This window comes from Ambystoma mexicanum, chromosome 13 (genome assembly GCF_040938575.1).
Source record: "Ambystoma mexicanum isolate Mex_15411 chromosome 13, UKY_AmexF1_1, whole genome shotgun sequence".
Taxonomy (NCBI): domain Eukaryota; kingdom Metazoa; phylum Chordata; class Amphibia; order Caudata; family Ambystomatidae; genus Ambystoma; species Ambystoma mexicanum.
This window is the reverse complement of record NC_090938.1, coordinates 785730273-785749320: the sequence shown is the minus strand read 5'-3', so window position 1 is coordinate 785749320 and position 19048 is coordinate 785730273. Positions and strand designations below refer to the sequence as shown.

The 19048-nt window shown below is 44.5% G+C and overlaps 1 protein-coding gene across 4 annotated transcripts in view; it reads right to left on the bottom strand.

Annotated features, from left to right (window-relative positions):
* The window catches only part of VWA7 (von Willebrand factor A domain containing 7), a 255716-nt gene that overhangs the window by 80116 nt on the left and 156552 nt on the right, over nt 1-19048 (bottom strand). For all 4 annotated transcript variants that reach the window (XM_069635146.1, XM_069635145.1, XM_069635143.1 and 1 more), the window contains exons 4-7: nt 18933-19029; nt 15071-15193; nt 12218-12413; nt 3912-4081 (exon numbers count right to left, since the gene is read on the bottom strand). In XM_069635146.1, coding sequence (XP_069491247.1) covers nt 3912-4081; nt 12218-12413; nt 15071-15193; nt 18933-19029 — 586 coding nt within the window. The remainder of the gene's footprint in view (nt 1-3911; nt 4082-12217; nt 12414-15070; nt 15194-18932; nt 19030-19048) is intronic.

The window sequence follows — 19048 nt, the reverse complement described above, 5'->3', positions numbered from 1 at the left end:
AGGAAAGCCCATGAACCTGGAAGAGGGGTGGGCTGCAGTGTAGAAGAGAGCCTGGTCCCCAGAAGGCAGAGAGGGAGGAGAGCCCTGTGAGCCCAAAGGAGGGGTGTGCTACAGTGGAGAAAAAGTAACATTGATCTGCAGGAGAGGGGATGTCGAATAGAGGGGGTGAGACCCTTTTGCCTGGAAGAAGGAAATAAGAAACAAAGAAAAGGAGAACCCCAGGAAGGGGGGACCTTTCGGACACTGAGAAAGACTGAGCTCTAGAAATCACTGAGCAGGAGACCTTCCTGTCTGGAACTGTGTGTAAGCCTTTTATTTATTTATTGTATTTTGCTGTTTTTCACATATCATCCTGAGTTGAAGGACTACGTTTCCCACAAACCTTTGTTGCAGCCATCCCGAATCAATTTCCATGCAGTAGTCTCATGTTTTACATTTGATTAATAGATCCCTTTAAGCTTTTACTGGTGTCAGTTCTGTGCTCACTTGGTCATGTGACCCTACACATGAAATAAATCCCAGGCATATGCGTATACTACTTATGCTGCTTGTATAGCACACTACATGATGTGACTCTGCTCTAGGTGCTGACAATTCAATGATGCTCATCTTATCAACCTCAGAAGGATGACAGGCTGAGTGCACGCCCTGGGTTTCCAACATGTGACCTTCAGGTTACACACCGAGGATGCATTGCTACAGGGAGGAATCCTACCAGAGCTGCAGTCCAGAATACCATCACTTAGACATTATTCTACAGGATGACCTCGCCAAACTGGAAGTCCGACCTGGAAATAATATTCCATGAGTAATGCAAGTTGAGAGCATCCTGATTAACCCCTGGATCAGCTTTAAAGATGATCCCAATAAGGACAGGATGTTGGGAAACTGTGGGGGGCAAGTTTTAGTTCCAGCAATGCTATTGTGAATACATTTCAGGATAGACATTGCCAAGAGCGTAACAGTCTGCGGTCCACGGACAATCTAACATGCTATAGGCTTTCATTTCTGAAGAACGTGCGGCCTGGCACACCTCTCTAAATCTGCCGAGATGGAAATATAGGGTTCTTTGACTGTCTCGATTGTGAATGGTACATTCACTTAAAAAAAAGGGTAAGGCGATAAGACCCGAAAACGATCTTTGTAGATTTATTCACATTATATCATGCTCCGATGTTGGTCCTGATGGGTGACGAAAGGTGTAAAAAGACTTTTAAGCTTCTGGTGCGGTGAAGGCGAACAGAGGCCTCTATCCAGCAGACCGGGGTCACCCAATGTGAAGCATACAGTCAGACGGGGTCAGACTCTGAAGTAGTAAAATAAACAATGTAAAGAGCTAAATAAAGTGGACACCCTGAAAGGTTAGAAAGTAGATAATGTATGATGAATAATCTCAAGAAGAGACAAAGGAGATCCCTCTTCAGCGCAAAGAATAAAATAAAAGAACTGAACGGTGAAGGTGAAGGAGCTTAGGATTGGCTGCTATTACCAATTCAAGGTTTTTAGGCTCCTCAGCTCTTAACGCACAGGACATATCATACCTAGAACTCAAGGGCTTAAGTTTATTATTATTTATTTATTGTGATACAGTCCATCCTGTGAACTTTTCACAAAAAGAGAGAAAAAAAGATTAAAAAAACAGAAAAACAAACAAATTTGAGATTTTCATATATAATTCAACAACACATAAAAAAATACATCAATTCATCAATCTAAAAATAGTGATCAAACACTGAACAGGATTAGATAAAATTAGAGAGGCCGCCAGCTATTCAAAAGTCGGGGAAATAGTTCTACAAAAAACTGCAAGGTGGCAAAATGCCAGGTGTTGGGCCCATTAGCTAGGATTTTATACCAAGCTGTTTCAATTGTTAAAAGACTGAATTCCTTTATCAAAGAGCCAAAGAAATGGTGACGCCGAATAGATAGTGCCTGGCATTCCAAATTCAGATGAGGTAAGGTTTCAATGTTATTATGATCGCCATGATTGCAACAGATTCTCAGTCCTCTTTCCTCTTTCTTCCCGGCCCCCAGAACCTCATTTGTCGCGAAGAGTTGGGGCAAAGATTTAAACATTCGAAGTGCAAAAAAACGCACTTAGGAATTTAATCAAATAATTAGGCGTTGCCATCGGTTTTTCAACTATCAAAAGTTGGGAGATTGTTTATGATACGATATAAGTCATTTATAACGTGCCTGTACACAAGCGTCTCTAGGTGCGACTTTATGTATTCTTACTTCATCGATTGTGGTTATTCTGTCTCGCTCCCATAGCTTTTGTTTTCACTTGAATGGGATTCGACGTCAACATCTAAATGTTGGCGTCAATTTGCTCTAACAGTGCCAAATTTAGCAATACCCACTTATTAAAGGTTACATTTATTTGTTGCTCCATAGGAAATTTTAAAGTAATCCATAAAGAAAGTTCTGACGCGCTAATTATTTTGGAAAACAAGCTCAGTCTTTTCCAAATTAAGAAGGCTTCTAAAGATACCAAGCCGAGTACATACGTAATAGTACAGTTTGGAGCCCCATTTTGTAACCTGAGAACACGTTTCGTAAAAGTATCCTACAACTTGGCCCAGTTCAGCTTCCCGTTTATTAAAGTAATCTCAGACCCTTAGGTCAGAGTGAGCACAACTTTCTTTTAAATAAAATTCCAGAACTGGGATAAAGGACAACTGGGCGTATTTTCCATTAATAATCGCAGCAAAGGCAGCAAGACAAGTGGCTTTCGATTTTAAAACTTTAAACAGTTTGTTCTTATTTGTTTCAGTAAATAAATAGAAACCTAAGTATATAAGAGCAGACACTGTCCAGTTCTACATTATTCAAATACCATTTAAATTTACAATTCATATTATCTATTTTTTGTTTAAAGTGAACATTTTGATGTTTTTAATATTTAAAATTAGGTCCTTGTGTTGAACATAATTCTCCAAAGCTAAAAGTTGACGATGCAGGCTTATCGACATAATGTCTAAAAGAACAAAATTGTCAGCATAAAGCAACCAGTTTATCGCAGTTGAGCCCAAACCAGGGAGAAGGATCGTCACTGAGTTAGGCCTTCTCCCATATCCAATATAAAAGATTAAAAAGCAATGACGCTAGAACACAACCCTGTTTGAGTCCTCTATTAGTCTAAATGGCCGCGGACAGGAGGCCTTGTCGATTTAGTTTGACCTTCACTGCAGTGTTTGAATATAAAGCCATGGACGTGTTTAAGAGGCTCAAAGGTCAGCCCCAATTAAAAAGCTTCTGCCACAAAAGCTCTCGGTTCACACTGTTGAAGGCCATTGTAAAATCGATCAAATCAATTTAGTCTGGTCTCTCCCTGATGATGGCATCCTCCTTTAGGAGACCAACTTACTGCGGATGTCCAGGAGAGCAATTCGACAGCAATTAATAGGTTGTGGTCCATCCCCCTTTTTGAAAAATGAGAACCAAAATAGAAAGGTGCCATGAAGCTGGAATCGTTCTGGAAGCGAGCACTTTTTAAAATACCATGAAAAGAAAATCAGCCCATAAGGCTGGTCTTTCTCTAAGCGTGAAGTTGGACAACCCATCTGCTCCAGGGGCTCTAGAAGATCTACTCCGCCGAATTCAACTTTTTATATTGGTATTATCAAAAATGAACTCCCAGGACTCAGCTCTGAGAATAGTAGGGGAGTGAGATGGAGCACTCATAACTGGATAGACAGTTTGAAAGAGTTGCATCCAGCAAACATCTGGGATTGGATTAAGTTGAGAACTCGCTTGTAGATTAAAGTTAATCAGATTCCAAAAGGCTCTAGAATTCTTAGTACTCATTTGTTCTAACATATTATACAAGGGCTTAAGGAAGTAAGAGTAATTAATAAAGTACCACCCTCAGTGGATGGCATTTAGCTCCCCACTTAGCCCCTTCATACCCGGGTCATGGAACGGCACCAGCACATAGTAGTCAGGCTCCTCTGGTGTGTACCGCCGCTTCTCAATGATGGCACGAGTCTGCAGCTTGGCGGCCATGATCTCCTCGCCCATACTGCCCGTGGTGTCAATGACAAAGCTCAGTCCTGTGGATGACCCAATATTGAGTAGCCTGTGGAAGATAGGAGGTGAGAATTAAGAAATAAAATGGACAAAAAACAGCACAAAACAAGCATGAACAGAAATAGATGAAAGTAGTGTGTGGTCATCCAACCAGAGAGCTCAGTCGTCCATGGCATGAAGCACTTGCAGAAGCCCAGAGCTAATAACTTTTTCTGCCACATACCCATTGGTGGAAATCTGTGGATCAACCCCACTCTGAGGGGATTAATTAGCACCTGTTTCCCCTCCCAAACACTCCCCACCCACCAGAACCACTTACACTAGCAAGATGAGCAACGGGCCAACAGAGCAATGTCAGAGGTTAAGATTAATTCAAAACCTTCCAGCCATCACCTCTTTTGTTTTGCTATGGTCACGGATCATGGTGGGACGGGTATACCCAGACGTGGGTCCTGTGCCTGCTGGGCCAAGAGACCCAAGCTACTCCTCACTGATGAGGCCCAACGAGGCCGAAACATGTCTGGGGATGCTTGTGGTTTGCATATAAGTCTGATTTGCATATGGTCTTTCCACTTTTGTAATGGCTTACATTTTTTAAATTTGTTCGTGCACTGTGTGAATTGGAGCGTGTTTGAGCTAATATATTTCATCAGGCTTCAGGAGCCAATCCGTCCGGCTTTTCTTAAAAAAACTTATTTTAAATTGTATTTTATTGCCATTTTAGATACCTTGGGATTGATTGAGTGCATTATGTTCCACTAGGCTCTGAATCGCCCTATTAACCTTGCTAAGAGTCCTCTAAGACTCAAGATTTGCCGGGAACTACATTTCCCAGCATCTCTGTAGTCAAAAGGACTACTAATTTGCACAGCAGGCATGAGAGCGCCTGCACGAGTGTGTCTGTGGCGGCTATTTAAAGAGCTGCTTTGCTTGTACTCCTTTACTTCAATTTTAAAAATGTGCTTGTGCACTGTGTGAATTGGAGCGTGTGTGAGCTAATACATTTCATCAGGCTTCAGGACCCAATCCGTCCTGCTTTTCCTAAAAATACTTATTTTAAATTGTATTTTATTGTCATTTTAGATACTGTGGAATTGACTGAGTGCATTACGTTCCACTGGGCTCTGAATCGCCGTATTAACCTTGCTCAGAGTCCTCTAAAACATAAGATTTGCCGGGAACTACATGTCCCAGCATCTCTGTAGTAAAAAAAAACTACTAATCTGCACAGCGGGCGCGTGAGCGCCGGCGCAAGTGCGTCCAGCAGGTCTGTGCAAGGAAGGAAGGGGGGAAGTGTGATCCTCTCTCGTTATGGCCATTTTGGAAGTGCGTGCTGCAATTTCGGCAGCACGAAGGATTTTTGAACCTGCTAATTCTAGGATTGGTCTTGTGTTGTCGGAGGGTGGGACAGAAGGTACTGCTCAAATCATGGAGTTGGATGGGATCGCTACAATGCTGTGGGAATGTGAAGCTGAACAACTAGCAGGGGAGCTCTCTGTTAACATATCGGCCAGGGCGTCTGTTGTTGAGGTGGAGGCCTTCCCAGTAGATGCATGTGGGGGGCTTGTTACTTCGAATGGCTCGATTGATTTGGATGCTGATGTTATTATTAAACACCCTTCTTTGAATTAAGCAATAGGAGTTTTTGATCATATCCCACAGTTGGAATAAGGGGCTGTGTTAACTGGCCGTAGAAATACGATCTTACCTATAACAAATATTACATTTCTCATGTTGAACACTAGATCACTAGTGAAACATGCTATTGAGGTGGCCTTCCCATATTGAGGAAAATGATATCGACGTCTGTGCTATTACAGAAACGTGGGGATATGATGCCGCTGCACCCTCACTCGATCTCGCAATTCGCAATGGGTATGGCATGTTAAGATTTGATAGGAAAGAGGGTAGGGGTGGCGGGGTTGCTTACGTTTTCAGACTTTCATTGACCATCATAGGAAACTAAAGGGTACATAATGGATGGTATTGAGGCCCTCTGTGTTAAAATTGGACTTAATGCGAAAGCAACAATTAATGTCCTAGTGATCTACAGACCGCCCTCCATGTCTGAGCCTCTCTAGTTTCCTTCTTCCCCTAGTGAAACCTAACACAGGTTTTCTTGTGAAGGGTGATATTAATCTATGGCTGTGGCATAAAGAAGATGCTACTGCACTAGAACTGCAGGTTGCATTAGTAGAGATGGGCTTTGAGCAATTGATTCACTCTCCCACTCATAGTATGGGGCACACACTTGATTGGGTGGCCTGCCATAAAGTTAGAACCAAGGATGTTTTTGTTTCACCTTGCCCTTGGTCCGATCATTTCTTTATAGAGTTTACGGTGCTAGCAGAATTTCCCAAGAAACTGAAAAAGAGATTAGGGGTAGGAGTAATGACTAGAAATTCAAAAACTATATCGGTCGAAAGGATAGAACCTCTTCTTACTCCCTCGGCAAACCTCTCGGTCTCCGCTCCCCTGGAGGAGATATCAAGAGCAATCACCTTGAATCTAGATACGGTGGAAAACACTTTAGCTCCACAAAAGAGAAAAATTCTTAAGGAAGGTAGAACAAATTGTCTTTGGTTCTCCCCGGAATTGAAGAAATTAAAATCAACAACGCTTAAACTCTTTTATGACTGGAAATTACATTTGACCCAGTCAGCATTGTTAGCATATAAGGCTGCTGCTAAAAATTATAGGTTAGCAATAATTGAGGCTAAGACATATTTCTTTAACAAAAGAATTGATAATCCTCAATCTGATACCAGGGAACTCTTGAAAATACATAAAGAACAAGAATCCATCAACCATATTGATCAAGGTCTTGTGGTAAAGGATGCTGCCTAGTGTGAAATTATTCAGAATGCCATGCAGGGCAAATTAAGGAACATTAGGGCTGGCATTGCCCAAAAGAAAGATAAGCTACCTGGAGTAGAACCTGGAAACCTAGGAAGGGACTTTTGTAGGTGCCCTTCTATTCCGGTATTTAGTTTTACTTCTATCTCACCGGCAGAACAGGCTCCTATCATTGAACACCTGAAGGCCATCAAGTGTACAATGTATCCATCGGTGGCCATGATTATAAAAACATGTCCCCCTACCTTGCTTGCAGCTATTTGCAATTTTGTTAACCTCTCCTTTGCTAAGGAGGTTGTGCCCCATAATCTCAAAGGTGCATGGGTCACACCCATTATTATAAAGCCAGGTCTGTCAGCGGATATTCCAAATAACTTCAGGCAGGCCCATCACTAATACTCCCTTTCTTCTAAAAATGTTGGACCAAGTTGCCTACAGGTAAATCGCAGAGCATCTTGAATGATCATCAGTAAGGTTTTTGGGCAGGATTTGGAACTGAGATGGCCTTCCGTGAACTAAAATCCAGGCTTTTAGATCAAATGGATAAAAAGGAAGCTTCTCTACAGAATCTGTTGGATCTTTCGGCTGCCTTTGACCTGGTGAACCACTCCATCATGTCCACCAGGTTTGCGGATGTCGCAAACATTTCACCATAAGTAGCCCAATGGATCGCCTCCTTTCTCTGTAATCGGGAAAGCAGTTTTTTTTTATAAAGAAGCAGAAGCTAGGCCTATAGATATAGGTTTTGGTGTACCACAGGGCTCATGTACCTTGCCTTGTCTATACAGTATTTTTACTGTCTCTTTTATTTGCCATACTAGCCCATGAGGGAGTGATGTTCACAAACTACGCTGACGATACACAGGTGGTCATCCCTCTCTCCCGTAATCATGATCTAGATGAGGCATTGATCAATAAAATGTTTTCTTGATTGAGACCTGGATGGTTCACAATAGGCTTGCATTAAACAAGGAAACAACGGAACTGCTGGTTGTAGGTTCGCCACACATGATACAGAAATTGGGTCCAGTTTATGAGTGTTTTCACATAGGAATGATTAAAATAACCCCTCTTAAGGTTAAAACACTAGGGGTCATTTTTGACCAGCATCTCAGCATGAAATCTCATGTGGGTAGTCTGATATTGTCGTGTGCATTCTATATCAAATTGTTAGCCCACCTAAGACCCTTCATCTCTCAGGCAAATGCAGAGACTATTTCAAGAGCGATTATAAGAGCTAAACTTGATTACTGCTCCAGTCTTCTCGAAGCTACAAGTAATCCAGAAATGAGCTGTAAGAGTGGTCATGGGTCTCAATCGGAGAGACTATGGGCCTCATTACACAGATGGGGGTAAGGATTTACCGGTACCGGTAAAATACTGGTACCGGTAAATCCTTACCGCCTTACTACGAGGTCCCTTTGCGGGTTGGGGGATTTAACACCTGCTTTTTGCAGGTGTTAAAAACCAACCCGCAAAGCGACCCAGGGAGCTAATTACGGTACCGCAATTTGCGGTACCGTAATTAGCACCTTCCCAATTCCCATTATGCCCTATGGGGCAAAAATGGGAATGGGGAAGGGCAATGGTGGAAGGGGGAATTACCGCCCCGCCAACCTTGGAATGGGGCGGTAATTCCCCTTTCCGCCAAGGCGGTGCCAGTATTTTACCGGCATGAACCATGGCGCTAATAGCGCCATGGTTCTCCGCCATCCTTGTAATGAGCCCATATGTCTCAGCAGCAAGACAAGCTCTTCGCTGGTTACCTTTTGAGGCAAGAATCCTCTTTTGACTACTGGTAATTACCCAGAAATGTAGGGAGGGAAGAATGCCCACATATTTACAGGTGCTTTTATCCAACAAAACTCATGGAAGATCATTAAGATTTAGTAATCTGGATCTTTTGATGATCCCCAGGTGTAGGACTGTAAAGGCTGCTAAGGGAGCCTTCTGTGTTGCGGCTCCTAGAGAATGGAATGACCTCCCTCTAGAGTTAAGAGGTATTGAATCAATTGATATCTTTAAAAGAAAGCTGAAGACTCTGCTGTTTGCTTAATAAGAAAAGCCCCTCTTGTATCATTATTACATAATTTGTCCTTGTTTGTGGAGCTTCGTATTGCTTCTTTTGTTGTCCTGTTGAACCCTAATGCCTACGGGTCCATGGCTCGCATGGTATACATTTTTTAAAGTAAAGTAAAAGGAGGGTTGCCCAGAGCAACGCCAGAGGTTAAGATTAATTCTAAACCTTCCAGCAATCACCTCTTTTGTTTTGCTTAACACAGAAAGACAGCAAGCTATTTCAGGAGAAGTTTGGATGGATAAAGGCAGATGTGATTGTCCCAATATTATTCTAACAAATTGGCTAGGGTGATGCATATTTGGCCCAAATGATTCTCTCGTTATTCTCTGTATGGATTCCATTAGAGAATGTACCAAAGGATCATCCACAACTTCTTCAACCACTTGTTCTAGTTTATCTTGTGCTTTTGTAGTTTCCCGTATAGGTGGTATTTTTGGATATGATCACCAAATTTTGTCTTCAGAGGAAGGTGTATCATACTAGTGTTCCAAAAACCTTGGGTACATTTGTCAGTTCTATGATGGGTGAAACTGTAATTTTGGTTGATGGGATCTCGATTGTTCAGGTAGTTGGAGAGTAGGCAGGTTATCTGTTGGTGATCCAGTGGACGAGAGCCCAGAAGATAGAGCTGTTGACAGAATGGATGCCCTCAACAGTGGTGTCCGTCAATGGTGGTTTTTGGTAGATTTCCATGGATGGAGTCTTACTGGTGGGCGGTGTAAATCACTTTGTCTATGATGAATGCTTTTCTGTAAATAGTTGATTGGCCTTTCTTACCAAGGGTTAACAGAGAGAGCGTTCAGAAATAGTTTTGTAAATCTTGTTATGGGTCTTGGTTTTTGCAAGTCTGTGTGTAGAAAAAGTCTCAGAAGTTATATTCAAAGTTATACTTGTTAGGGGTATGAACATGGGTAGTGTCCAAGCCCATCACCCATTACCTTACGGTGATCTTTCCCTAGATTGGGTCCTCCCGCTGAAGAGTTTGCTTCACTTTGGATCAGTCTCTTGAAGTGGATGAAAGGCATGCTCTAGTCTTCGACCTGGAAGGGTCCCTTGTGCCACACACAGTATCAAAGTGTGAAGGCTGGGCTCTCCATCTTGCTTTCAGTCACAAGAAAAGTAATACAGCTGAAAACATTCACAGAAGCAAGACTGTGGCGGAGAGTCATCCTCAGCAATAGATTAACTTTTTATTACAAATAAGGTAAAACCCAACATTGAGTTGTTGTACAGAAGAGAGTCTCCTGCAGTCTTCTGGATGTTTCCTGCTCCAGAGGTTAGTTTCAGAGGGGAGGACCCACTGATAAGAGACAGAGGATTGACAGCTGACTGGACCAATCACATAAGGTGACAGAACAATAGCATTTGACATTTGGGAATTAACAGTTAGATTCCTGGGGAGAATGCGGCTGGAGACAGAGGTGAGAAGATTGGTTTTAGGTGAGGGAGGATCGAAAACATGTCCCAGGAATTAGGCTTCCTTAATGTGGAGGGTCATGTGCTCCCTCCCTCTAGTGGGCGGCTGGGTAGTGATTCACTAAGACACTTTTGCAGACTAGATGAACTCTGTGGCTCAGTTTGCTGAAGCAGGACGACCTAGAGAGACACTACCTTTGGGGCAACCAAGGTAGTGCCCCGTGCAGGTTTTAGTGTCAGTGAGTTGTGTGGTATGACCTGACAGATGGACTGGTAGGAAATGTGATAGAGACCTATTGGCGAGGCTGGGAAGTGGAGTGAGAGGGAACCTAGGGACACTGAAGGCCACCCAATAAGTGGTGCCAACCCCAGAAGATCTCTCCCATTTCTGACCTTGTTGTTAGAGGCACTCCTAGCTCCCAACAACTTACATGTGAGAAAAACTTAAGAGCATAGATTGACCCTGGGCAATGCGGTCCATGCCCAAAGATCGCTATGGCGGCACCCGGCTTTAGAAAGAGAGAATTAAAGCGAGCATGGATTGCCATTCGAAATGTGACCAGAAGCTCTCCTGCTCTTAGCGGCCAATAGGGAACCAGAGGAAATCGAGAACAGCCAGTAGCAGCAGTCCTGGGAAGAAGAGAGACACAAATCTTGGTATTCCTCCGGGCAGGTGCATGCCGGCTCACCGCACTAGTAAGCAAAGCCCAGGAACATACATAAAGGAAGGCCTGGGAACCAGCATTGGAGTGGAGATTGCATAGTATGCATACAGATGGGGGTCTGCCTCTGTCTCTGTCCCTCCCTCTCTGCCTGTCGCCCTCTTGTGCCCTCTCTCTCCCACCTGGGCGTCTTTATCTCTTCTGTTTCACACACACCAACACTCTCTTCCGCTCCTTCTCTTCACACAGAGAAGTTAGCCTTTCACTACAGACCTCTGCAGCCCCTCAGATTGAGACCCTCCCCATCCTCCGCAGGCTCCTCCCGGACCTTCAGGGCTGCAGTGCATTAAGGAGGGGGAGCCAGGGCTAGAGAACTCGGCAGACTTTCAGACCACGATCCTCTCCACCCCCAACAGCATTGCATCTTAGTAGAAATGAAGCACTGCAATGCATTGAGGGGGAGGGAACCAGAGCTGGAGACGTGCACAGACTCCCAGAATCCCTCCTGACCTCACCCAACCCCCTTCCTGAGCCATAGCGTATTGCTGCAGCTGCACTGATGCCAGCTGGATCCGCGCTGCTGTTGTAGCAGATATTTGTGCAATGGGGCTAGTGCGTGCAGTAGACCCTTTTCTCATCAAACTTCCAGGCCCCTTGGCAAGGATTCAAAATAGCCACTGCCCTTTTTAAAGTCCTCCACTGAGTCATGAACTACAAAGCCTCGCTCTCAATATGATCACTGCAGGTAACTCCTCTGCCCCGACCACACCAGCCAATCAGGAAGCAGAGCAGATACCAGGGACAGGCATAAAAGAGACTCAATTTCTTCAGTATTGACTTCAGCCTAGAAAGTCACCCAGGATAAAGAGAACTAAGCAGACAACACCGGGAGGGCCAATGCTCACCAGCAACGTTCCCAGAAGCATCCGTGGAGTGTGGGGACAAAGTAACTGTGAGTGACTGTGTATGATTCATTCTGGGCAGTCCCCTGAAAATGAACTGTTGTAGACCGGGGCACTCGGGCTCTAGATCACTTCTTCCTTAGGCTAGGACTGGAACAACCTGTTCACTTAATTTTCACTTTGACCTTTGTTCTAGGGCTACAAACGAGCAGAGAACACTGCTGGTACACACATCAGAATGTTCACAAGGGTCAAGGCACAGTAATCACCTCATAAAGTGCTTGTCCTTCAAGTCCTTCCAGAGTTCACGCAGGAACTTGATCGAGGCTTCCTGGGCCAGCTTGGCTGCATCGCCGTGAAGGTAGTGGTGAGGGGAGAAGACCGGGGAATGGCTGTCTTTATTGATGCCTCCTCTGGGATTACGGTGGGTGCTCTCATCAAAGTATCCCCCGTGGCTGCATTTTCCTGTTGGGCAAAGAAAAGAGGTAGTGTGTTAAAGCAAATGGAAAATGGAATGTCCTGTGAATTCCTAGCCTCTCTCAGACCGATCAGCTCTAAAGGTTAGTTGGGTTTCCATGTCAAATTTAATTCTTGGCCTCATGATGAAGGTATCACTAGTGCGGGTACAAGTTCAACCTCTCCACTGATAATGCAGCTTTTTAAAAGAGAAGTGCGTACACTACAAACCATTAAACTCAAGTATGTCACTGACAAGACCTCAACTAACAACCCCTCATCCCAAAGGACAGTTCTGGCTAGAACCAGAAGAAAACAAACAAAGCGGAAGATGAAACCGGCGAATGCACTCACTGCTGCCAAGGCGGGATGTGGCATAAAGGATGATGAATAATGGGACTGTGACGTGCACTTTCTGAAAGACGGGAAAGGTGCTAGTAATCGGGAGGCCAGATTGCAGAAACTCTTATCCCTGGGAAACTATCAAATTTTCTAGGAATTGCCTGAAAACTATTCTGGTTAACCATCATTTTGGAACATGATTTGTTCAGCCTGTTGGATCACTCACTGACTCACAACTAAGTAGGATTGTGCATGCATGCCTTCCAAGCTCTTGTCCAACATCCCCAAATCTCCTCACTCACCTAAGTCTAATCAGTCATCTGCCAGAGAATTCTCAGCCTATAAGAACCCAGATCTCCGACTTTTATCGTCTCTTCCCTCTGTCTCATCCACCACATCCCTTATCTGCCCTTATGAATCTAGCCTTCCATTTCATTGTTCATATCCTCGCTCTACTCACCAACTTATTCAGACTCTCACTTCACCTACCTTGCCGTTTTCTTGCTCGATGCTTTAATACAACATGCCAGAATTTGCATGAACTCTGGCTCTTTGCCACATTCCATGCTGCCAATTCACTAGCAGCACCTATCCAGAATCTCTCTGGCCCTTTGCTTTAGGGCCCATTGTCTCGACGTTCATCATAATTGCTTTTCCACACCACTCTACTCTGTCTACTAGCTTGCCCTCAACCTACCGCAACATAATCCAGGCTCTATGCTTTGAAATTCAATTTTCTTACATCACCTGTCATCCTCATTTCCACCGTAGGCATGAAATGGAACACTGAAAGGAAAGCTTTTAAACCCTAACAGGAGTGTGCTACAGAATATAAGAAATGGAAGTCGTTTAACGGACATATGATTTGGAACACCATATGGGAGGGTAGTTAATGACTACAGAAGATTAACAATTTGAAGATGAACTTGAAGATAGTGGTGGTTGTACCAGATTAAGAATGTGCTAAACCCTGATGAAGACCTGAAACTGTTAAGGTTGAAACACGTGTTGGCAAGACAAAGCACAACAAGACCACACTGTGAAAATGTTGTATTAAATACAGAGCTTGATAAATCAAGGACTCATACTTATTCTTTGCACTAGAACTTTGAGTGGCATGCACAGTGGATAGGACCCTATCAACCCGTTAGACTCATTTCCACTGTACACGGTTTCATTCCTCTCTCCAGAACATACCCATGATATGTGGATGAGGCATCGGAATACTCAGCACTCTCAACTGATTCTCTCTTACACTCCCTGTAAAGATCCCTCACCCATCCCGGGCATTCATCTGCTCTGTGCAGTATTATTCAGGCCCATGAATCGCCAGACAGCCATTTATGGACCCGCATTGCCACTTCACAAGTTGAAGGCGCAATTCCCACACTACCTTATCAAGTTCCTTTTCACCCCAGTTAATCTGCTGAGTCTCTCGTGTCTGCACCACTGATGGTCCATCATGTCTTCTCCGTACTGCTGCTTCCACCCCGCCCTGTCAAGATCCTCATTCCCACTTCACCCTGCTGAGTGCCTTTATCGATAGCCTGTTGAGTTTCTGCTCCACTGACCCCCCTCACTTCGGTTCAAACCTGATAGTTCCCTTTATCACACTCCACCCTGTCGAGGGCCTAGTTCCCCCAATACATGGAGGCCCTCATTCTCACACCACACCGATCATGTCCTTGCGACCACTTCACTATGTTAAGTCTCTCACATTGCCTCTGCCTTGTGGATTCTAGGAATCTGTCCCAGAATGCTAATGTTCTATAGCTGTGTACATTAATAGCCAGTGCACTGTATCCACCTTGCACTCTTCTCCCACACGTTTCTGCAAATGGTCTGGCTCCATGAAGCAATAGTCATTCGCTACAGCCAATTCCCAAAGACAAAACGCTACCTTTCATTCTAACACTTTGAATCAATTTCCCCTTTGCCAAACCAGGGGTTTCTTCAGATATGTGCTATTATACCTAGACCATTGAAATTCACCCCAATACTGTAGTAGGTCATGTTCCTCAACTGCTGCCTTCCCTAGGCTTTACATACTACAACTTCCCATCCAGCTCCTCATCAACATTCGTACCCCTCCTTCGCCCAACCTGCTGAGGCCTTTGGCCCTGCCTACCAAGGGAATTAATTGCTTCTATGCTATAACTGCCCAGCTATTTTTCTTTAGTAATTTCTCACTTTTTTCCACTCCGCACTGCCAAGACCCTGTCTTCGGCCTTCTCTGGTGTGTTTTGAATGCCTTGTGCGTTCCTTTATTGTAGCCACCAGCCCTCCACCCGCTTCATGTTGTTGAGGTCTTTGTGGCTGCTTACCCTGAGGTTTCTCCTGCTCAGTGCCAAAATACCCTGTCGTCAGCAGTTTCCTCTTGTTGAAGCTCTCCAGGATGTTGTCCTTGCAGGTCCATTCACCACAATCTGTGCAGGTTGGCACGTTTGCTGAAATCACACAAAGTCATGCAGGTTAAAAGGGACCTCACAGCATACCAGGAAGGCCAATACTCCAAACGTACATTACCACATGTTCACGAAACTCAAATCAGATGTATTCCTCACAAACTGCTTCTAACCAAAGTATTTAGATGCAGATCTATTTTATCCATAGACTGTCACTCCAAGTCTCAGCTCTCCCTTATACCAAACCAAATACTCTCTCCCATCAGGTGTAGACCCATCATTTATCCAACAGCATACGCTCTCCATCAGTTTGGGAAGCAGGCCAACAGCCATGAGAAGAGACTTGAGCAGTGTCAGTCTGTCCGTGGCCATCAAGCATATCTTATAAAGCCTCCCCCCTATACTCCTGCAAGTCGTTCAAAAGTAACTGCATTTCCATAGTGCACCTATGGCCAATGGAGGATTCAAACCACACTCTGAGAGCTGCCTGCTACCATGTTTACGCTGATCCACGACAGATCTATCGCGCACTGGTAGAAGCAAGGTTTCTCCCTACGGACTGCAAATGTATCCTGAGACTGTAGAAGATGCCAGGCTTACACTTTGGATCAGGTGGCTCTGCCTGCTGCCTAGTACAGATGAGATCACTAACACCCCACCCGCGCCCCCTCATCACGGTGTAGTTAGGGGACCTTTGAAAGCTGATGTGCATGCACTGTTTGTACCGTGGAGAGGTTCCTGTGAATTATCACAAGCTGGATTGAACAGGATACATTCACTGGAGTGTGGGGAAGTTCCTGTGCATTTGTACAGGATGGATTGAACAGGATACATGTACTGGTTGGGGAGACGTTCCTGTGCATTTGTACAGGATGGATTGAACAGGATACATGTACTGGATTGGGGAGACGTTCCTGTGCATTTGTACAGGATGGATTGAACAGGATACATGTACTGGATTGGGGGGACGTTCCTGTGCATCTGTAAAGAATGGATTGAACAGGATACATGTAGTGGATTGGGGGGACATTCCTGTGCATTTGTACGGGATAGATTGAACAGGATACATCTACTGGATTGGGGGGACATTCCTGTGCATTTGTAAAGGATGGATTGAACAGGATACATGTAGTGGATTGGGGGGACATTCCTGTGCATTTGTACGGGATAGATTGAACAGGATACATGTACTGGATTGGGGGGACATTCCTGTGCATTTGTAAAGGATGGATTGAACAGGATACATGTAGTGGATTGGGGGACATTCCTGTGCATTTGTAAAGGATGGATTGAACAGGATACATCTACTGGATTGGGGAGACATTCCTGTGCATTTGTAAAGGATGGATTGAACAGGATACATCTACTGGATTGGGGAGACATTCCTGTGCATTTGTAAAGGATGGATTGAACAGGATACATCTACGGGATTGGGGGGACATTCCTGTGCATTTGTAAAGGGTGGATTGAACAGGATACATGTAGTGGATTGTGGAGACGTTCCTGTGCATTTGTAAAGGATGGATTGAACAGGATACATGTAGTGGATTGGGGGGACATTCCTGTGCATTTGTACGGGATAGATTTAACAGGATACATCTACTGGATTGTGGAGACGTTCCTGTGCATTTGTAAAGGATGGATTGAACAGGATACATGTAGTGGATTGGGGGACATTCCTGTGCATTTGTACGGGATAGATTGAACAGGATACATGTACTGGATTGTGGAGACGTTCCTGTGCATTTGTAAAGGATGGATTGAACAGGATACATGTAGTAAATTGTGGGCACCTTCCTGTGCATTTGTACAGGATGGATTAAACGGGATGCATGCAATGTACTGTGGGGACGTTCCTGTGCATTTGTACAGGATGGATTAAACGGGATGCATGCAATGTACTGTGGGGACGTTCCTGTGCATTTGTACAGGATGGATTAAACGGGATGCATGCAATGTACTGTGGGGACGTTCCTGTGCATTTGTAAAGGATGGATTGAACAGGATACATGTGGTGGATTGAGGGGACATTCCTGTGCATTTGTACGGGATAGATTGAACAGGATACATGTACTGGATTGTGGAGACGTTCCTGTGCATTTGTAAAGGATGGATTGAACAGGATACATGTAGCGGATTGGGGGGACATTCCTGTGCATTTGTAAAGAATGGATTGAACAGGATACATGTAGTGGATTGGGGGGACATTCCTGTGCATTTGTAAAGGATGGATTGAACAGGATACATCTACTGGATTGGGGGGACATTCCTGTGCATTTGTAAAGGATGGATTGAACAGGATACATGTAGTGGATTGGGGGGACATTCCTGTGCATTTGTACGGGATAGATTGAACAGGATACATCTACTGGATAGGGGGTAAATTCCTGTGCATTTGTACAGGATGGATTGAACAGGATACATGTAGTGGATTGTGGGGACCTTCCTGTGCATTTGTACAGGATGGATTAAACAGGATGCATGCAATGTACTGTGGGGACGTTCCTGTGCATTTGTACAGGATGGATTAAACGGGATGCATGCAATGTACTGTGGGGACGTTCCTGTGCATTTGTAAAGGATGGATTGAACAGGATACATGTAGTGGATTGGGGGGACATTCCTGTGCATTTGTAAAGGATGGATTGAACAGGATACATCTACTGGATTGGGGGGACATTCCTGTGCATTTGTAAAGGATGGATTGAACAGGATACATGTAGTGGATTGGGGGGACATTCCTGTGCATTTGTACGGGATAGACTGAACAGGATACATGTACTGGATTGTGGAGACATTCCTGTGCATTTGTAAAGGATGGATTGAACAGGATACATGTAGTGGATTGGGGGGACATTCCTGTGCATTTGTAAGGGATGGATTGAACAGGATACATCTACTGGATTGTGGGGACCTTCCTGTGCATTTGTACAGGATGGATTAAACGGGATGCATGCAATGTACTGTGGGGACGTTCCTGTGCATTTGTACAGGATGGATTAAACGGGATGCATGCAATGTACTGTGGGGACGTTCCTGTGCATTTGTAAAGGATGGATTGAACTGGATACATGTAGTGGATTGGGGGGACATTCCTGTGCATTTGTACGGGATAGATTGAACAGGATACATGTACTGGATTGGGGGTAAATTCCTGTGCATTTGTAAAGGATGGATTGAACAGGATACATGTAGTGGATTGTGGGGACCTTCCTGTGCATTTGTACAGGATGGATTAAACGGGATGCATGCACTGTAGTGTGTGGAGTTTACTGTGCATTTGCACATGATGGATTAAACGGGATGCATGCACTGTAGCTAGGTTCCTGTGCATTTCTACAGGCTGGGTTGAACAGGATACATGTACTGGACTGTGGGGACGTTCCTGTGCATTTGTACAGGATGGATTGAATGGAATGTATGCACTGTTAGAGGTCAAGACATGCCCCCTTCACTCCTCCACCCCAAGAAGTACAAAAACACTATACTCATACCCAACTGCAGCAAAGGGTACAACCCCGGTTTTTTCACTGAAAACCTGAAAGCATTTTTCTCACTCTTAGCAGAAGATGCTGGGTGCCCATATTGTGCTACCAACCCCCCCATGCTTCCCTCACTATATTCCTCTGCCTATGCACCAGCCTGCATCACTTCTGTAGGAGACTCGGGGAAAGCGTGGCCAGCTCATGCCAGGGCTGGAGTTACTCAAGGTGGCACTTGTCCTGTCAGCATTGCAGCCCTAGGCCCACCTCCCTCGCAGAGCAATAAGTGGCTCTCATACCTTCAGCGATGGAGGAGACATCTTTTCCCGGCGTCAGGATCTCTGGGTGCACCTTGCGGTATCCCATCTCCACCCAGTTACTGTGACTGTAGAAATCCTGCAGAAGGTGAAGAAAG